Source organism: Acanthopagrus latus, chromosome 18 (genome assembly GCF_904848185.1).
Source record: "Acanthopagrus latus isolate v.2019 chromosome 18, fAcaLat1.1, whole genome shotgun sequence".
In the NCBI taxonomy this organism is placed as follows: Eukaryota; Metazoa; Chordata; class Actinopteri; order Spariformes; family Sparidae; genus Acanthopagrus; species Acanthopagrus latus.
The window spans coordinates 21,072,859-21,093,575 of NC_051056.1; the positions used below are offsets into that span (position 1 = coordinate 21,072,859).

At 41.3% G+C, this 20,717-nt stretch overlaps 1 protein-coding gene across 2 annotated transcripts in view; it reads right to left on the reverse strand.

Annotated features, from left to right (window-relative positions):
• LOC119007156 (dedicator of cytokinesis protein 2-like) overlaps positions 1-20,717 on the reverse strand; it is a 105,942-nt gene that overhangs the window by 8,465 nt on the left and 76,760 nt on the right. For both annotated transcript variants that reach the window (XM_037076575.1, XM_037076574.1), the window contains exons 27-38: positions 12,705-12,803; positions 12,485-12,579; positions 11,468-11,546; positions 10,666-10,766; positions 10,272-10,330; positions 9,063-9,211; positions 8,680-8,765; positions 8,237-8,393; positions 5,659-5,699; positions 2,524-2,614; positions 1,522-1,632; positions 15-104 (exon numbers count right to left, since the gene is read on the reverse strand). In XM_037076575.1, the coding sequence (XP_036932470.1) occupies positions 15-104; positions 1,522-1,632; positions 2,524-2,614; positions 5,659-5,699; positions 8,237-8,393; positions 8,680-8,765; positions 9,063-9,211; positions 10,272-10,330; positions 10,666-10,766; positions 11,468-11,546; positions 12,485-12,579; positions 12,705-12,803 (1,158 nt within the window). The remainder of the gene's footprint in view (positions 1-14; positions 105-1,521; positions 1,633-2,523; positions 2,615-5,658; positions 5,700-8,236; positions 8,394-8,679; positions 8,766-9,062; positions 9,212-10,271; positions 10,331-10,665; positions 10,767-11,467; positions 11,547-12,484; positions 12,580-12,704; positions 12,804-20,717) is intronic.

Genomic DNA, 20,717 nt, shown 5'->3' on the forward strand with positions numbered 1-20,717 from the left:
TTGTTGAGTATTACCAGTCTCCTGCTGAGCAATTCGTAGTCAAAGATCTCGTTTTCGTACTGATCAGCGAGTTCCTTACACAGAGTGATGGCCTCTTCCCACATCTAAACACACACACACACACACAAACACAAAGGCAAAGAGAAGAGTGTCCGTCATTGCACCATCTGCTAATAAAGCGGCAGCAGCTGTGGTGGTGGGAATTGATCTCGTGAAAATCTCTTTTTCCAGGTCCCTGGCGAGAGAAAGGGAAATGTCTCTATCCCTGCTTCAAAGAACACAAAGCACTTTTGGTGAATACAAAATGACTGTGACACCAACATGGTGCTCAGAGACTGTGACTGCAACACTGTCTCATCCCTTAAAAAATACTGGAGGTATGAACGAGGAAGGGATACTTCCTAGTCTGTGCACTGATTTTTCGGCTCATCCCCAAGGAGAGAAAAACATTTTGTCTGGTTCTGTGATCTCGTTTTTTTGTGTGAAATGAATTCGGAAAGATATGTTAATTTTCTAAAATCAAAGCTTTAATACTCTCTCCAGAGTCATGATTCACTTTGGAGCTGCGAGCAACACTCTGTGAAGGTGTCTACGATGAGTTTTTACTGGTTATGAAAGTCTCAATTTATTACCGAAGCCTCTTTATGACCTACTTAAAATCATCAACTGCTTTTTCTTTATCCTTATTATTAACGCCTGCCAACAGGTCGCATTCGCTACGAAATTATAACACTAGTGGGGAACGTTAATGATGAATGAAAGCTTTTTCAAGAAATTGATTGTTACTAAGCAATCAAATGCGTAAGCTGCAGTAATGAAGACCAGTAGACTTGTCATTGAGATTAGTCAACTATGCCATATATATTTGTGTGTGTACTGTCTTTTTATCGTTGGGATATCAACAGTTGAGTATTCTACTTTGGTTTGCAGTGATGGGCAAGTTATTTTCAAACTACTTTTGAGTTCCTTTCACCAAAAATAACTGCAGGAGTACAACTAGGCCTTATAAAATGGATGAGGGTAATACTGTTTTGCTGATTTATCCTTGAATTAACATGGCCTCCATTAATACTGAAACCTTTTATGATCACTCAAATTTCATTGGTTATCGTGTTCAGCTGCATTTAAAACAACATTCGGAAAAAGACACTTGTCACTGCAGTGTGCTCTGTCTTAGTGCTAAAGCTGACTGGCTTTCCAAACTGCAGGTGCAAGTGAATGTCCAGGGGCTGTCCTGCGGGTCAGAAGTGAGCAGAAGAAGGTGGGGACACTTTCATGTCGTAGGCGGCAATATAATGAAAATAAACGTTCCTAACAACAGCCGGCAGGAAGAAAAGAACATATGCCTCCTGTCAAGAGAGGTTTTATGGTCACGCAGTTGGAAGACAGTAAGCGATGGACTTCATAGGACAATACAACAACCCTCACTGAAGAAATATTATTATCAAGGAATGGACACAATTTAAGATTTTATGACCACTTCAAAGACGAGATGTGATGAAACAATAAAACAATGCTGACCTTGCCCTTGTCGAAGTAGTCAATGATGGTGTCGTAGAGCGTCTCTTTGAGTTGCCGCTGGGTCTGGGAGCCGTGGGACTCGAACTGGGGGCTGCACGTCTCATCCAACCACTGGAATGGAGGCACAAAGACAAAAGGTGAGATACAGTATGCACAATATTAGATATAAGAAAAAAAACTCTAACTCTGTTTCGCACCGTCCCATTAATCATAATGTTAAAACAAAAGAGGGGAAGGACTTAAAGAGATCCTTTGTTGTAATAAATCAATATCAGCCTTACGCAGAGTGTGCACAAAAACATGAAGCGCAATGCTCATTTATTATACATAAATGAGGGGATCGTTAATCTTCCATTACATAAATCAAATCCATTTAGAAAAACAAACAAAAAAGCACAACGTGATCTTCAAAACTGACTCATGTCATTGGAACTGTTCCATCTGCTCATGAAATTGGGGAGGAGAAGGGATTAGAGCTGTCTGTGTATTAAAGCCCGCTCTTTGCCTTAATGTGAAGGGGGCATGACGGGGCAGACACCGACGATGAATGGAGATTATAAAAAACATTATAGAGTTCAACTGCTTTGATGTAATGACACCAGACAAGACAGAGAGAGAGAGACAGAGAGATGCCCCTGGTCCTCTGTCCTTCTCTCTGTGAAACTCTAAGTGTCTAATAAAAGAGATGAAGGAACAAAAGAGGTCAAACACACTCAGACACATGCGTGAGCACACAAACCGGCCCACACACACACACACACACACACACACACACACTTTCCTCATCAATCACCATAGCGATGAAGCCACAGTGGCCGATGCCATGCCATAAACTCACCTCGGAGCTTCATCATTCGGAGGCCAGAGTCATAGCAACCATTTATCAGCTAATAAAAAACTGTCTCACTCATGGCAGACGGACAAGTAATTAGGCAGAGCATGACACTGGCTCCAGCATTAAATGACAAAATATCTCTTTATAAGTGTGTGTGCGTGTCCTACCTTGAGCAGGCGGGAGTGAAGCAGCAGTGTGTACGCCGCCTCGGTGTAGTTCTCACCCTCCAGGTGAAGGTCCCTCAACTTGTACAGGTACCTGAGCACACACGTGTACAAAACCCACACAGTGACAGAGGTCAAGCAAAACATGCAAGTCAGACATCACTCCACTAGATGCCACTGTTGGGCAACTTGAAGTGCAACACACGAATGTATCACTTTGTCATTCAATCCTTCTCTTTCTCACACACACACACACACACACACACACACACACACACACACACACACACACACACACACACACACACACACACACACACACACACACACCACCTATACATACCCTGAAAGACACAGCTTATGGATGTCATTCAAGAGTGCACACACACACACACAAATAGGCGTAAACACAAAAACAAGATTCAGTGCATGTCTCCTTAATGGTCCGACAGATGTTTGGGAGCCCAATAATGTTTCCTCCTGACTTGGAGGAAAATGGGAACATTTGGCTTCTGGTGGACTCACCTTTACTGCCTCATCTTTTTAGTTTTCTGTCTCCTTCTCCCTGTAGAAAACATTTTGCCACATGGCCAGAGGCTAGACTGAAGCAGGAGGCTTTGGCTTCTTGATTCCTCTAAATGAACAATCCCCCATACACTTGGGCGGTAAGGCTGCACTCTGAGGTCAATCGTTCACTCCGTCCGGCTGAAATGTTGAAGGGTCTTTTCTTCTTTTTTTCCCCCTCATCCCATCTCCTCATACGTCTTTCCACTCACTTTTAACCAACTCAATCCCAGCCCAATCCACTGACTAAACATCTCATTGGCCCCAGGATTGTTTCTGTCATTCTAGGTTGTTCTAATCACACTGGTGTATCTTCAAGCGTTTATTCCTCTGATAAGTTTGGTCTTAATGAGCTATCTGACACTATTAAAAGGCCGTAAAACATCGCAGCTGACAACTGAGCCCTGCTGGCTTCAGTCCTTCCCTTGCGTTCTTGAGTAAATCTGCATGTTCATCTACTTGTTCGGTTGACTAACCCATCACTGTCACTTATTTATCTCTTTTTCTCTCCATCCCTCTGTGACTCCTCTTGTTCCTTCATTTCTCTGCATGAACCACCACTGATGCGCCTGTCAAAAAGTCGAACTGGGTGACATTTGCAGAATTTATCATCTCAATTTAAATAGGTCTCATTTTGCCCTCTAATTAATTAAGTAAAGAGGAGTTTATATAATTACTGAATGGAAAACACTAGCCATAGCATGCTTAAATTGAAACATCGTGAGTGTTCAGTCTATAACTGCTGAAAACTGGAGCATGTTGCCCTCTTTAAACGTGATAGTAGCTTTCACCTGATTCCAACAAGATGATTCTAAGCATGTTATGTCTTCACATTAAAACTAGAAGTGGGCCAAATAATCAATACAGCAATATAAGGCGATGCTTCCTCTTGAGATACAATTATCAGTACACTGGAGCCAAATATTTTCACATTAATCAAAACATGAGGTGCATTGGAATGATGCACTTGTGAATATGGACAAGTTGCATTTGGTGTGTCTTATAAAGAGCCGCTAAAGTAAGACTGGGAGTACTTTTTGTACATTGTTTCATCTCAGTTACTGTCAAATTCTGTGATACTGACACCACAATGCAATGATTGAATTCCTCATCCCTGCAGTCATACAGATATCGTGAAGTATCTTTAGAAAACTGTCTGGCAATGTATCGATTATCGTGGTATTGTGAGACTATTCTTATTGTGAACTGTATTGTATTGTGAGTTACTATGTGATTCCCATTCCTATTAAACAAAATGACAAAACTAAGTCTACGTATACTCCCGTTTTTTGTTTTTTTTCATCATCAAAGGGGATCTGCCTGGTATTCACAGCTGAAAACAACCTAAATAACTGTATATTCTAGTGAGACAGTGTCAGAAGCAATTCAAAAATCGAATATTAAATGTTTAGAAAACCAGGTGCCAGTTGTGTCCTGAAGTCAATGTTTGATTGATGCCTGATGACGTAAAGAATGCCGAGTTCTTGCATTAACAGTACACTGTCACGATTAGTGTATAGCACACACCATCGTCATTAACACGGTGTGTACTGGTACAGAGTCGGGGACAATTCAGCAGTTTTTCTGTGAATACAAATGAAACAAAACACTGCAGAAAGGACTTTATAGAAAACAGAGCCACTGATGCATATCAGAAGAACAGACTGCGCTTTGGACAATTTACTTTTTATTGTTGCAATTTACTGAATGGGCAAGTCTGAACATTACTGAATTGGAGTTTCATAACGTGCTGCATGGTTAATGTTGTTGGATACTAAGGGAATTTGAAATGAGTGTGCCGTGAAAATGATGTTTTCTTAGTCAATTTTAGGCTCGTTCTCATGTTTTTTTTGTTTTTTTTTAGCTGTGACACATACAAGTAACATTCGAGCTGAGGTAGTATTCAGCCGTCCTGTGAGCTTCTCATTAATTCAGCTGCAAAAGTATTGTTGCATAATTGCCTCACTGGGCTGTAACATAATTAGTGTTGGATTTTTTATTATCCAAGTATGGCCTTTAGTAATATAACTGGATCTTTGTGCAAGATAACATTCTGGTTTATAATCTAACACGTCTAACACATACGTCGAGCTCGTGTGTGTTTGCATTTAACTTTGTTTTCCAACATTAACAAGCGAACCGGACAAATATTACCATATTCTCCACAGGATAGATGGAGGCAGCTGATCAACCACAGAGCCGAGCTCACATTCACACATACAGATAACTAATTATGTCTATAAGCCATCCCCAGATAGGCACCCTGGGACCTGACAGGATCTGTACTCCCCCTATCTCTCTATCTCTCTCTCCACCCCCTGAAATCATCCCGTCTTCCTCCATCTTTCCACCTCTCTCTGGCTCCCGACATGTCTCTCTTTCTCTCTCTGCTCTCCCTCCAGTCAGACCAAGAGCTGATCCTGTGGATTTTGACATTAATTCGGCGGGACTCATATAATCCCTTGTCAGATTATGGAGGCACACAAACACACATTCAGACACACACGCGGGCACATACAACACATACGTGCACCACTTTGAAAGTATACCATGTGAAATTCAGCATGTAAATACCTGATGTACATCCCTTCACGATTGATGTCCTTGTAAAAGTTCTGCAGAATCAAAAGGAAAAGTCGGGTTAGTGTCAGTCGATGTGTGTGTGTGTGTGTGTGTGTCACAGAGAGAGATTTTTCAGAAATCACTCTGATGATCTGCACTGACTGTGAGTTTCTAATTTCATATTTCTGCTTCCAAGCGCTTGTTCTAAATGGCTGTGTGTGTGCGTGTTGTGTTGTATATTGTAGACATGTGATTGCCTGTGTGTATTAATGTGTGGGAGTGTGTGCACACGCATTTGTTAGTTAAGCGGCACCAACTCCCATTTTAATGAAGTTTAATGACATCTACAGAGAACAGAGGAGTGGAACGAACTGATGTAACCCCACCTCCCACCAGCAGCATGAGCCCGCAGACACAATAATACACACACACACCCACCCACCCACACACACACACATGCAATCACAAAAATATGGAGAAAAAAAAAAGAGCTCAATTACTGTGGGAATCGCACCGAAGCCAAAGCATACTGAATGCATATTTATATCTATTTACTTCATTTTTGCAAAGGTCAGGCGCATCATTGCTTGCATCAATGCTTTTTAACTTAAGTGAGCCAGTCTCCTGCTGGAGGCTCGTCTAGCTACATGAAGGTCGGATGTTATGACTCACAGCAGTCTCCTCTGACACATCCTCTGAGCGTACAGCGACACAATCCACAGTCGAACTACACTATCAACTTCTGTCAGGGTTCCCACACTGTCTTAGACATTAAATTCAAAGACTTTCCAGGCTAAATTCACTCAAACTTCTAGGGGCATGACACAGTGTAGTCTGACACACAGACCAAGATGAATTACTGTTTCACAAAACTGAGAATTTTTTTAATGAGAACTAGCTGACCTTACAGAAGCTCAAAGACAATAATATGAAAGGGGCAGATGCCTGACTGTGTGAACACAGTAGAATGATCTATTTGGTAACAGAGAAGAAGAAGAACATGAAGACGAGGAAGAACACGAAGACGAGGAAGAACATGAAGAACAAGAAGACAGAGAATAAGAAGACACAGAAGAAGAAGAGTTGCCTCACAATCACCCTTCTTACCCTCAGGTGTGCATAAACTACAGTTTGGGAACTTCTTTTTGAAAACAAAGTGTGAAAAAAATATCAATAGGATTGTGTATTTATGTCTATTTATGATGGATTTTTTCCCTCGTATCATCAAACTTTCAACGATATCAACAAACCGTGGGATCCATGTTTTGTGAACCTTTCCTGACAACACACCAAGTGGCAGCTGGTTAAACATCCCCATACATTCTGTATGGAGGTGAGATCTGCATTCCCAACATGCTTTGCACGCAAGCAGCTAAAGTTATGCTGAAAGCCTTTAGCCCAGAATTAGCAGCGGTTACTTTAGTGTATTTGTGTTCTTTAAAAATGCATCTGCATGAGGAGGCATAACAAATACCTATGTGGTTGTGTGTGTATGTGTGTACTTCCTAAGTGAAGTCAGCCTGAGGGGGGCCATGGATGGGAGAGTGCATTAGTGCCAGCCAACCTGCAGAAGGGATTTTTTTAGCTGGCCAAACAAAAGAAAGAGAATAGCTAATGGGCAGCTGCCCCAGGCTACAAGCTAAACACCTCTGTAATGTTCTAGCAGCCTCCTCTCCTCAGGGGAGAAAATAACTCATTTTGAGACAAAGCCTTGCACCCATTAATCATTAAATGATCCTAAACGTTAGATCTGAAAAGGACCCTTAAAAATTAAAATTAGAGGGAAAAAATTCAAATAAAAACAAACACAAATAAAAGAAGGAATCTGGCATTCAAGGGGTCAGAATTATGTGATGTAATCAGCTGTGGCGAGATCGTATGGGGGGTAGATGAGATCCATTTCAAAATCTGAGAATACCGTGTGGGGGAATCTGATTAGGAGATCACATAAGAGAAAGGATGTGGAACAGACAGGAGCTGATGCAAGCCCCTGCAAACAGTCAGAGACCAGACACAGCGATGAATCCTTTCCTTTAGATCAATCAGCACACAAATTGAATGTGGAAAAGCAATACAAAGACCTTGGCATGTAAGACTAGACATAAAATCTGTGTTTCCTAATGAACTCTTCAGTCAGCGTGGCTCTGTCGGTAAGGATGAGATTATTGATCGAGGTCCGTATGGAACACACTCACTTACTACTTTCCTCTTACATCAGCTTTTCAATTAATAATGAGTTTACTGATGAGTGTATGTGTCAGTACGTGTGCAGAACATCAGAGATTAGCACCTCTCTGCTGTGAAGTTCAGTCCTACTGTTACACAGTACAGTGTATGAATCACAAGGTTAGTGTCAATAAATGCAACTCGATGATGACGCACATGGGAATCACAACATATAGGAGATTTAAAAGAGTCGGAGCGCATCAATGAAGCAATGAGGAAAATTACATTCTTATGGAGGAAAAGCAACATGATGCAATTCTAGGACCCAACCTCGCCCCCTTAGTCCCGATCAAGCCCACGGGAAATCTAAAGCACAAGGTTCGGACAACTCAGTCAGCTAAGCTTTAAAGACGGTGGGACGCACCAGGAGATTGACAGTGCAGCTCATGCGGTTGTTCCGGCTGTCATCGCTCATCACGGTGCGGTAGTCAAGGAGACGTATGAGGAGTCCCTTCACCAAGGCGACAAAGTGCTGCACCTGTGGCCTCAGCGTGGGTTTCTTTTCAGAGCAATCTAGCAGGCTGGAACACAAGCATCCATAAGTTAATCATCAGAAGAGGCTGTGAATGTAGTGCTGAGAGATGAGTGATGCATCAAAAAGTTAACTTTCCTAGGCCTAGAAGGAAACCATATGTAAGTAGTTATATGGGACAACATCCATGGTCGAGGTCTTTCAATTTCAACCATTTTTGCACCATGTTATATCATATTCTTGCAGTACTTTACTGTAATTCTTATGCATTTTTCATATTAAGTCAAAAATGATCGGCTGCTATAATTGTGGTAAAGCCAAACACTCAAGCCTACATGGTTTCCAGTAGTTGCATGTATCGTTCGTCCCCTCCTCCGCCCTCCACCTCGTGGTCCAACTTCAGAATGATCTCATTCTCAAACTATCGGAGAAAACAAAGAAAGAAAGAGAGAGAAAGAAAGAGAGAGAGGGAGAACAAAGGGAGATGAGAGAGCAAATAGGAAGAGGAACAGAAGAAGAAATCAATTATACAGGCATAATTAAGGCATCTCTTTTACTTTTATGTCCAGCGTCACTGGAAACTAAAGGAGGAGAACAATATGTGTGCAACAGTATTTCAGTGCAGGTATAGATTTTGTGTGTGTAAATGTAAATCATCGGATGTCTTGTGTGAATATTTCTGCACACAGGCACATACAAATCTGTGTGTGTTTTTCACCTTGTGGAAGTTTCCAGAGTGCGAATGTTCACATGTGATCATGTCAAAGAAGATGGGAATGGTGGCCCTTCTCAACTCTTCCTCCGGGATCAAAGTCATCTCCAGGATGGGACCCACCATGCCGGGGATGAAGCAGATCTTGTGACTGCCTAAAAGACACGCCCATAAAGTTGAAGTTGAAAAGGACAGGTAAAATTATAATCTGAATGATTTCGCCCGAACTCATCACCTCTTTGTTCTACATTTGTCTTCGGAACTCTACAAGTCTCTGTCTACCAAAATATCCCAATCCAAAGAACCATGTTCCTGAAACTGTGCTTCTTATCCCCAGATAATATTCTTTACATGTTATACTGGAGCCAACAAAGAAAATGCTCATTATTCATAAGTGCAACAGAAGGGAGACAGTATGATCAACACTTCAAACACTTGTTGAGCACAAACCTCAGCCACTCTGCCTGCAGAAACCTGCCATCCCTATTCATTTACTGGGTTATTTACATAGCCATGGAGCTCATTACGCTCAAGTGCTGAAAGTGAACCCATGATTCTAAATCTGAGGAAGCTGTTCACAAACAACACAATGTCAATTAAACAAACAAAGCCCAGACTAAGATGGTCTACAAAATATGCCATCAGTCAGGAAGTTACATGACAAGCTAAGTTGTAGTTTTTAAGGCAGATAAAGCATGTGGGAACAGTGTTAAATGGGAACATATGACCAATGCTTTTTACCACTTTGATTCACAGGATACATCCAAACCATGTTTTCACACTGTATTTTTCATGATACTATACTAAACTTTGTTATAAAGTTTAATCAATTAACCATATTCTCAGGAGCTGCCAGCATTATTAGAGTTATATCACATGATATACTGAATACTGATATTGATCAAACTGAAATTATTGTCAACATATTTTTTGCCATATCATCTAACTCATAAACAACACTATACTGAATTGTAGTAATATAAGGATATGCATTTTAAACTGCTCATGTGGAATGGTGCTGACATTTGAACACATTAAAATGCTGCACTGATAAACCAACTCTACTGGCACTTGTGTCGTGAAGGGAAGTGAAAGTGAAGAGACACCTGCAGCCACCTACACTCTGGTATGTCTTGATATCAGGGTAATTACAAGTTCGCATACCCAGAAGCTACCAACCCCACACATATAAAAAAACTGACTGTATTTTCTTACCTAGTTTGTACCAGATATCACGTATAGCGAAGCCAATGAGTCTTCTCATGTCGCCATACCTGAAATAGAGAAATAAAGACAGAGAGAAAATATACAGGGACAGACACAGAAAGAGAAATCAGCCCTGCAGTTTGGAATCAATGTCCCCGATCAATACTGTTATTTTACACCCTCAGAAACTGAGCAACCCGGTGGAAAAGATAATGCTGCACTAATGTGTCCCAACATGAACCAAATTGAACGTCTGTCGACAGGCACCACGCGCCTTTAATAGGCAGTGGGAGTGTAAACGGTAAACGCAGACTCCAAAATAGATCACAAATCACTGAGTGTTTCATTAGAGCAGTGGTGTGTAGGTGTGGTAAATAAGGAAATTATATGGCCCCGCTCTCACTTGGCCAGAATCTTGTTCCTCTTGGTTGGCGAGAAATGCTGAAGCTGCAGAGACTCCTGGGTAATAAACGCGACCGCCAAGTGGAAGTAGTTGTTCCATAACTAGACGGGAGGATGAGGAATGTAGAGAGAGACAACAGACATCCATGTTGAAACAGGGTTTCTGCAAGACTTCTGAAAAACCACTATGATGCCATTTAAAGGATAAGTTCACCAAAAAATGAAAATTGAGATTCAAATTTTCCCGAAAACACAAAATGCCTGACTGAACTTACACCAACTTAAAGTAATTTTTACTTTATAATACAATACATTTATAATACCTGTCTAAACTGTATTCAAAACAAACTACAAGTAATTTTTCTACTGCTACTCTGAATTTAATTCTGATCCCTCTCAATGACCTACATGAGGAAATGAGGCCATCAGCAAGAAGATTGGCTATTTCTGTATGATTATTATAGTTATACCTAATACCTGTCACCGGGTCAGATTCCTACTTATCCAGGTGAAATAAGACATAAAATTAAAACTATTTTTTATGGCGGAGTGCTGAGGATGAATTTAGGAGTCTCACAGCCTGAAGAAAAAAGCCGCTGTCTAGCCTGTTTGTATGAAACAGTGCAAAAATGACATTTACTTTGTTTAGCCATCATCATCTTTTCTCCAAAGTGGGTGGCCAGAATCAACAAAACTTCCTTGTAGAAGCTTTCAGGTCTAAAACTGACTGGATATTAGACTTTTTAAGGACTTCGGAAACATAAAAGTAATACATGCAGCATTCACAAGACAAAACCTCTTACCTGTACTTCAAAATCATCATTATTGAGGAACTTCTGGTTCATAGTGTCTGCGTAGGTATTGATGGCCCTCAGGAACACTCTGACAGACAGAAATGCACACATTTATTGTACAAACCCAAACAGAATACGCAGATAAAGTGGAGACGTATAAAAGAGAAACGGACATCAATGCTACAAAAAAAGAACTCCCTCATGCAGCAGTTTGATTGTTGATGACAGATTTATGCATAAAAAAATAACAACTTTAAGAAAAAGTCTTCTAAGAATACAAAGATGAGAATCTGTCACTTATCACAAATGTAACTTATTTGTTGTTTATCAAAGAATTTCGGCTTTGACAGCTGCTCGAGCTCACAGTGCTATTTCAGACGCGGCTGTACTATTGCTTCAGATTCAAAACTTCTGTCACAGTGATAGATCATGATAGCAGCTTCGCACAGTGTGCAGGTGTATCAGTGAGTTGTGACTCCGTGCGTTTCTAAAGTTAAATAGCAGAGCTGCTCCCAGTCTTTCTGCCCCAGCACTATCTATCTATCACAGTTATTCAGAGCTGAATAACTCCCTCGCCTCCTTTTTTCATTTCTCTCTTTCTTTGTACCGACACATCTCTTCTATATCTTCGGTCTGAAAACTCTTTATCAACCTGTCTTCCTCTGCCTCACTCTCTCTTCCACCTATTTGCCTTTTCTCTCCCTCTGACACAGCAGCAGCAGCCTCCCCTCCAGCTTACATCACACAAAAAAATACACCCATGGCGTTCACTCCATCGGCTCACACACACAAACACATTTGTCACATCAGCCTTTTTCATCATAGCAGCCCTGATCCCAGCTTTGCTATCTGTATCCTGTGTGGGTTTGTGTGGATATCAACAATCCTTTGAAAGTCACACACACTGAGCCTCGATGCCCCTACAGCAGGTCGAGGTCGGAGGCAGCTGGGTCCTGTTCGGTTATAAAAGCAGATTTAGGGACTGTGGTGGAGATTAGCTGTTTGTGTATGGATGTAGCATCATACCTGTTCTGCACCATGATCATGGCCATCCAGTCAGAGGGGTACACATGTATCCCAATCAGGTCCTTGAAAAGCATGAAGGACTCCATCAGGAAGTCCTGCAGTGAAATAAGAAGAATACAATAAGAAAGATATACCTATACGTTTATCACTACAGTTTGAGACATCTGCAGGTGTGTGCGTGTGTGTGTATGTGTGTGTGTGTGTGTGTGCGTGTGCTTACCACCAGATCTGTGGTTCCACTGAAGGTTTCGATGTATGTGGTATAGTGACGATCATCCATCTGGCTGAGGATAGCTGTCATGCACGCCACCACTCTGGACTACAGAGGTAAAAGTGTGAGAGAGCGTGAGGGGGGGGAGAGAGAAGGAGACGCACCATTACTCTTTGTGCACTGTGCAGCTGCTCTTAAACTGAGTGCTATACATCTAAAGCCAAAGAAATCGCTTAATGTAATTTGTTTCTACACCATGTCTAAGGTTGCAAAGCTTCAAAGTAACCCTCCCTTGTTATTTGTTCATTTGAGCCACAATTTATGCAAGAGACCAAACAGCATCAGTACCACGACACGCTGCCTACACGACCTGGAACAAAAGGTCAGCGCGCTGAGTAAGGGGAAATTGTCGCAGTGTTATTTTCAAAGATGCATCGAAAAGTCGTTCCCCAAATGCTTTTTTTTTTGCAAATTAGCATAATTATAATAAACAAACGTCACCACTGCCAAGAGGACTGGCAGCCACTGCAGTCTCTAAGTTCTATAGTTGGAATTGTGGCCCTTTGCCAGTCTTTAAGATTCAAAAAATATATTCTGCACTGCTAAAAGAAGCTTTTCTTTCTTGTGAAGAAAGAGAAGACTGCCTTACGCATATGAGATGGAGGAAAACCAAAGAGAGGGGTAATTTTGACAAACACTCGGGCTCTAGGTGTGGGGAATATGTTTCTAATTTCAACACCAACACAAAGCGGCGGACAAATTAAACGCTGCAAAGTTATGGAATTGTAAAAAGGCCAAAAATATCAAAACAACATACAAAGGCCCTAGTTTCACAAAAAGGTGCAGGTAACAGCAATAAAAGGAAAAAAAAAATTTACACACTGCAGGTTTTTTTTTTTTGTGTTGTTTTTAATGAGATATTAACTCCTCTCAGTGTGTGCAATTAAATCTGAACACGGCCCAAGGTGAGTACACAAAAACACACAGAGAGACCCGGCAATGGAGAGAATTAGAGATGAAAGATGAAAGTGAAGGAGTGTCGAGAGACAGACGAGGAGGGAGAAGGGGCGAGTGGAAGTGAGACAGACATGAAAAAGATGAGGATAGTCAAAAAAAAGAAAAAGAGAGAAGTTTTTAAACAAGTTTCAAGTGTGTGTGAAAGCCACTTATGCCGAGGAAAAACCCTCCTTGAGCTGGATTAAAGTACAATATTCATGGTAAATTTAGCACCAAGCTTTACACAAGCGTAGAGGCTGAGAGGAGGGAGACACTGAGAGGGGCAGAGGGCAACAGAGGAAAAACAAAAACAGAGAGGAAAAAGGACAAAACTTTACTGCACTGACCAGAATATAACAGGAACAACCGATGGCATGAATGTTAAAATACCTGCATACATTACACGCGTATGATTCTATCCCTCAGAGGGCTAAAATACTCATATTCAGCAGAGCCAGCGTCATCCACCATCAGCCTCTTGTACTTCTCTCTGCTTCATGTGCTCCACCTGTTTGTTTTCTCTCTGACCTTTTGTATTTGCGGCCTGTCAATAACTTTATTGAGAACCTAACGGGAAACATGGTGAAGATTAAATTGAACATGTCTGTAGAAAATAGAGAAAATAAACACAAGGAAATTGAAAACGACAAACGACCTGCTGAACATACTGTAAAATGGCCTTGCCACTTTTGTCATTTCTCTCTTTCAGTTCTTTTTCCATGAAGTAGGGCTGACTTTTTTTATTCATTCGATCAGTATGTCCCAAGATGACGTCCTTGTTTTGTCCAGGAAGGCATTTTCAGTTTAGTGTCATAGAGGAGTGAAGAAACTGGAAATTATTCACATTAAACGAGCTGGAATCAGAGACTTTTGATTTATTTCTTGAAAAAAAATTACTTAAACTGTGTAATCAAATAGTTGACATGCAGACTAATTGTTGCAGCGTGTTGCAAGTGATTCTGAAATGTCTCTGGACACCAGGAGGAGTCTCACTCGTGAAATATGGAGCAGGATGTCTTGGCTTATCCCCTGCTTAAAGTCACTGTCTGTTTGTTCTGCTTCTACATGAACATTTTCTTATCCTTCACTCAGCTGCGCCTAATTGCTGGAATGAAGCTCAGCAGCCTGTTTTTTTTTTAGTTTTTTTTTTCCAGAAACGCAGCAGATGCACAGGTACGTCTGCCAGGGTTTGGGACGGAATTATCCTCCAGAGGTGGTGGTGGAAAAAATGGAGACACGAGACAGAGATGAAGGATGATGGATGGCTAATTGAAGATGAAAGATGACTGGCAGCTCATGCGGTGACGGCTCACATCCGATCAAAATGAGCAGCGTGTGTGTGTGTGTTTGTGCTTGCTTGCATCTTAATAAGAAAACACATTTTTGAGACACGTGGTGCAAACATGTGCATATTCTCACTGTTTATGGCTTCAACAAACACAGAGGCGGGTGCATTTACATACATTCATGAAAGTATTTTCCGGCCTTCGGCCTGGTCTAACTGTGGGATGATCTATGTGTCTCTTTGAGTGTATAAACAACTCCCCGTCCCCCGCCTAACTTTCTTGTTGCAGTGCAGTGACACCAGAGACCCCATCAGCACGCTCCCCTCTTTAATCTCTCTTCCCCTTCTTCCCCTCTTCTCTCTCTCTCTCACAGTCCCTAATGTTCCAATCACATGTTCCATCCTTAAAAGTGCTGCAAGATCCATTCAGTGTGACATTAAAGTGGTGAGTAAGCACTGCAATTAAGACTAAAATCCAAAGAGCAAATTTTGGATAGTCTCTCAGCTAACTGGCCTGAATGAATTGATGGTATTGTATGTTTCTGCAATACACAGGCATGCTTACTCGTTCATTTCATACACATATATCAACATTTCTACAGTACGTATCATCATGTTCAGATAACACGCATTTTAGATACCTTTCTAATCAGGAGGAGGAGTGGATTGTAGTGGCATGACAGGTAGAACACCATCTGGGACCACTTAACAGCTGTGTCTGCACAAAAGCAGGTATTTTTGAGGAGACGCTGGGACATTTTCAGGACATTTTTCAGCCTCGTTTGTGGCCAAAAAACCCAGATATTTCTTTGAAGCGACATTTTGACATTTTCCGGCACACTAAAAGGCTGTGTTGGCGCTTAAAAAATGCGGTATTTTCAGCCAAAACATGATCCTTTCCTAACCTTAACCAAGTGCTTTTTGTGCTTTTGTGAAGAAACACAAAATGGGAAATGGAATGTCATGCTATGTCTTTAAATGTCTTTTTGTCCTAAGTCACCAGGGGAAAATGCTGGTGTTGACATTTTTCCTGACATCATAACAAGAGTTTAAATTATGTAACTACAGCAAAGTAACTCTAACTCCAAATCTTTCTCTCGGCTTCTCTCTCTCTCTCTCTCTCTCTGCCTTCTTAGTGTGTAATGGTTGATCAGTAATAGGATTAGGAACACACACACACACACACACACACACACACACACACACACACACACACACACACACACACACACACACGAACACACACACACACTCACTCACCAAAACTACGCTACAGTTCAGTACTTTCTCAAATCATCTCTACTGTGTTAGTGTGTGCCTGCGTTTGTGTGTTGAAGTGTAGGTCACATGTCCTATTGCCCTAATTCAGAGGAGCTGGGCTTCTCTGTGGACTCAAGCTCCCTTAACACCATCAAAAACAAACACAAACGGTCGAAGGGACAAATCCGACCATCGAGTGTCCTCACACATTAAGAATGTGTTTCATCGACACGTCGCATGAACATGAATACACATGAAAAAAAGGCCCATGAGCCTTGTGTGCATTGATAAAACTACTGACTGTACTGCAGGGTGTGACGGACAGAGAGCTCAGAGCTTGTTGAGGCGCAGCCCTTACGCAACAGTGAAGAGATTACTGACAAAACAGGACACAGATGCTGGCGAGGTCTGGGATTTCTCTCCTCCGCCTCCTCCTCCTCCTCCTCCTCCTCCTCCTCCTCCCCCTCCTTCCCCTCCTCCTCCCTCACTTTCCCTCCCTATTATCCATTCAGTCTCTCACCCTGGTCACTCTTGGTAATAATGCATTAAGAGCTGTAATTTGAGAGTTGCATCACAATCACAGTTTCCTGGAAATGCACCTGGGTGGAATGACATAAATCTAAGCCCTGTAAGCTGCAATGTTCATTATACTCCACAGTACAAAAGCATCAGACTAGACCTAGATTTGTGTAGTGGTGTCTGTGTCTGCCTTGGGCCCATATTTTCTTATTTTCTTAGTATTATAAAACAGATTGTGATCAGGTTACATTATTGTCGATATCTCTCCGTGCAGCAGGTCTGTGTGTCTGTCTGACCGAGGGTGGGGCTGAGACACATACACTCACATGCAGGCAGCATTGTGATGATATTGCTGTTTGTTCTCAAATATATTTTGCTTCCAAGGTTTACTCCTCAGAAGTTGGAATAAAGACAATTCTCACTGCACATCATCTACTGACTAATCTATGTGATGTGTGATGCCGCCATTACTGTGGTGCCAGAATCAAACAAAATGATCCCGTCCTGCAACTGTTGCTCCCTCTGACTGCTGATATCAGCTCATGTAAATGTGTCGCTCCCACATTATTATTTAGTAATTCTTTGAGACAGATTTTGGGGAAAAAGAAAATGTGAATGTTTTTGTCCAACTTCTGGTATAAAGTTGACATTACTGGTCAGCCTAGTATTGTAAAGTGAGAAGTTTGCTATCTGTGACCTTGTGCATTGGAATCAGATTTAACAGTAAAAGTGAAATTTTAGCAATGAAATACATGCAGTGAGAATGAAGCCCAGATCAGTGGCAGACCACAGGGCGACACCAGTGATTAGTGGTCCTTAGATACACATGTAGGATTTCATGAAGATTTATTCAAGTTAAATTCATTCCAAGTAACAGGGGCTTGTGGATTTTGCCTTTGCTGACATAAGGAAAGAAGAGTCAGTGTGGTTTTGGTGAACAGGCTGTGTATTTTAACAGGACTTTCTTTGCAAATTAATTTTCATGAAATGTTTAAATGAGGCATATAGTGCATTTTCATTTTGCCTTTTCATTCAATGTGTTCTTGTGCATGTCAATGATCATAAATCCAAAAGAGTGAAAGCTGGCACTAACAGAGGCTCCTCTCTCCCACAGAAAACACTGCTCCTGAAACACCTTGTCAGTAGTCCTGACTTTGTGACATCACACTACGTCACCATGTCTCACATTTGCATTATTAATGCTTGGCGGTTAGTTTGGCAAGTAGAAATTGATTTAGCTGCTCTGCCATTGTTAGCGGTGCAGGGTCAGGTGTGTGTGAGCTGCCCAATCAGAGTGTTTCAGACAGAGGGGGAATACAGGGTTGCAGTTTTATTAACCCCAAATAAAGTTATAAATCTGAAAATAAGCATAATATGTTTTCTACAAGAGGGAATTTCTGTGGCCATATTTTCAATAGGCGCTACAGGATGTCCTACACGTATTTCTTGGAAAATAATAATAAAAAAAAAAAAACCTCAGCGGGAAATCGGCTGACGTGGAGGGTCTTCAGCTGATATACTGTAGTTCACCTCGGCCTCATAACCTATAACAGCTGGCCCCTGTGCTCACTCTGTCTCTCCCTTAGCTGACATCCACCCTGCATCACCTTCTCTTGCACTTTCAACACCTCCACAGCACATTCCACTGCTGATAATGCTGATTTCTACACCCCATCGTTCATTTGTGTTGACATTAGTTTTGATGAATCATTCCTTTTAAGTTAATCTCTTTTTCTTTTCTCGACTCCATCCTTTTCCAGTTTCTTCTTCATGCGTCACAACAATACACCATTACTGTAGGGCCACTGCTGGGAGCATTCTTAGTGACTGTAGCACACTGGGTCCAACAACAAAGCCGTACATAACTGTCAGGGCACAGAACTGATTATAGTGATAAAACCATTGAAATGTTTATCTATGACATGCAGTGTCGTAAGATGGCAATATCTGTCTGGAGTTTGCTAACTTCCTGCTAAAGTCCTGGTCAAAGTAAGGCTGTAGCAACAAATGAACAGAGGAAAAATAAATGTATTACTGAGAGAAAGATTGTTCCTTTTCTTCTTTCAAAGCTGACACAGACCCACTTCAGGACGTCAAGCTCAAATTCCCTGTTTAAAGTTTATTATCCCCAAGAGATGCCTGGTGGGATAAACACTGAGACACAATTGATGCAATTAAATATAATTAACATATAATTCATTTTAAATTAAGACAGAGCATTAAGGCATTAACTTTGACAGCCTTAATTTGAATACTTAAAGCGTTAGGGGTTTAATCTGTCAGGGAAACACAAAGAAATGTTTCTGGCATGTTCGTCACAACTGCCACTTAATAATGTGGAACTGTGGAGCAAGACGTCCACCAGGTACACATGGATGGTTTTGGCATCGGCTCATCAGCAGTTAAATCGCCAAAAGATCCAAGACTGGATGGCCGAATGGAGACAGATACAAGAATAAGTGAGTTTCAATTTGAAGTTTAGGTTGATAAAAACATCCATTCAAATAATCCAGGTTCATTTTCTGACTGTCCTTACCCATCACCCTTTTGCTCTGTTGTTTTGCAGTGGGAGATCATTGCTCTGCTCTTAACCGTGATTTTCCATCATTTTTCACAATACAACATCTAGAAAAACAGAGTCTCACTAGAACCCCCGCAGGGCTCCTCACTGTTCATTCACATACACAAGCTCACCTCTGACCATCCCGCCATTACACACAAATACACATTTTTCTGACCCCTGGGGGCTCAGATGGGAAGCAGAGGTGGGTCGAAAGAGAGAGAGAGAGAGAGAGAGAGAGATGGATTTTGAGGAGGTATAATTAGAGTTCTTGTGTATGTGTGTCAGGGTGATGTGTGGCTGCGTGTTCGTCCGAGGCTGAGACTTGGATGTGTACGTGGCCGCATGGGTGTTTGCCTCCAGTGTGTACGTGAACATGTACGTTTGTTCACTGATGAGAAAACAGATCAATGTGTCCTCAGACACCCATTTCCCAGTCAAGTTCAAAGAGACACAATCAGCTAATAGAAATAAGGAATCGAAGGGGAGGGAGAGAGGTCAAGGGGAGAAGAGAAGAGAAGAGAAGAGAAGAGAAGAGAAGAGAAGAGAAGAGAAGAGAAGAGAAGAGAAGAGAAGAGAAGAGAAAATGACATCCTCCTCCAAAATCAAATGACTGAGACCTCTCATTTCAGCACGACTACGTCATGCTGGGCGATTAATCGAATTTTATTTCCGGTAATGATTTTTGGCTTCCAAAGATTATGAAAACAAGATCATTAAATAAAATTATTGTGCCGTGCATTCCATTTCGCAGATATGTACTCTTTTATCGTGTGTTATAAATCCAACACAGCCCTTTTACTTTACAACGGCGCACGATTGGCCCTCACTCCGAGCTCAAACTCATTCTCAGCGAGACTGTACATGACAAAAAACTGGTCATGCTGGGTTTTAATATACATCTGTCCGTGCTGTTATGGTACTGGTGCTTGAAACGGCCAAAAAGGAAGAGAAAGCTGCATTTCAACAATACTTTCTCACACTTATATACCAATTAAGAACAACATTATAACACGCATCACATATTAAGTATGTTGTTATTTTCATCATATCACACATCGTTTTTCTTGTCATCTCATAGGCTGAACATCTATAAGTGCACTTTGCCATTTTGGAAAATAAGAAAACTAAGAAATGTTAATTACAAAATTGGGTATAATTATTTGAAATATTGCCATAACTGAAAAGCAACTCTGTTTATGCAATTCATTCAGTCATGAAAATCAATCAGTGAAGATTTTTCCCCTCTCTTTCTCTTGAAATTCCGTCCGGAAAACCTCAAAGTGTACCTTTAAGTTCAAGGAAATCTGCTGTTAAAAAGGAAATGCACGATGCTTCCGAAATCAATGAGTCATCGCGTTAAATACTTAATAAATACTAAATAAAATGTTGAACAAATGAT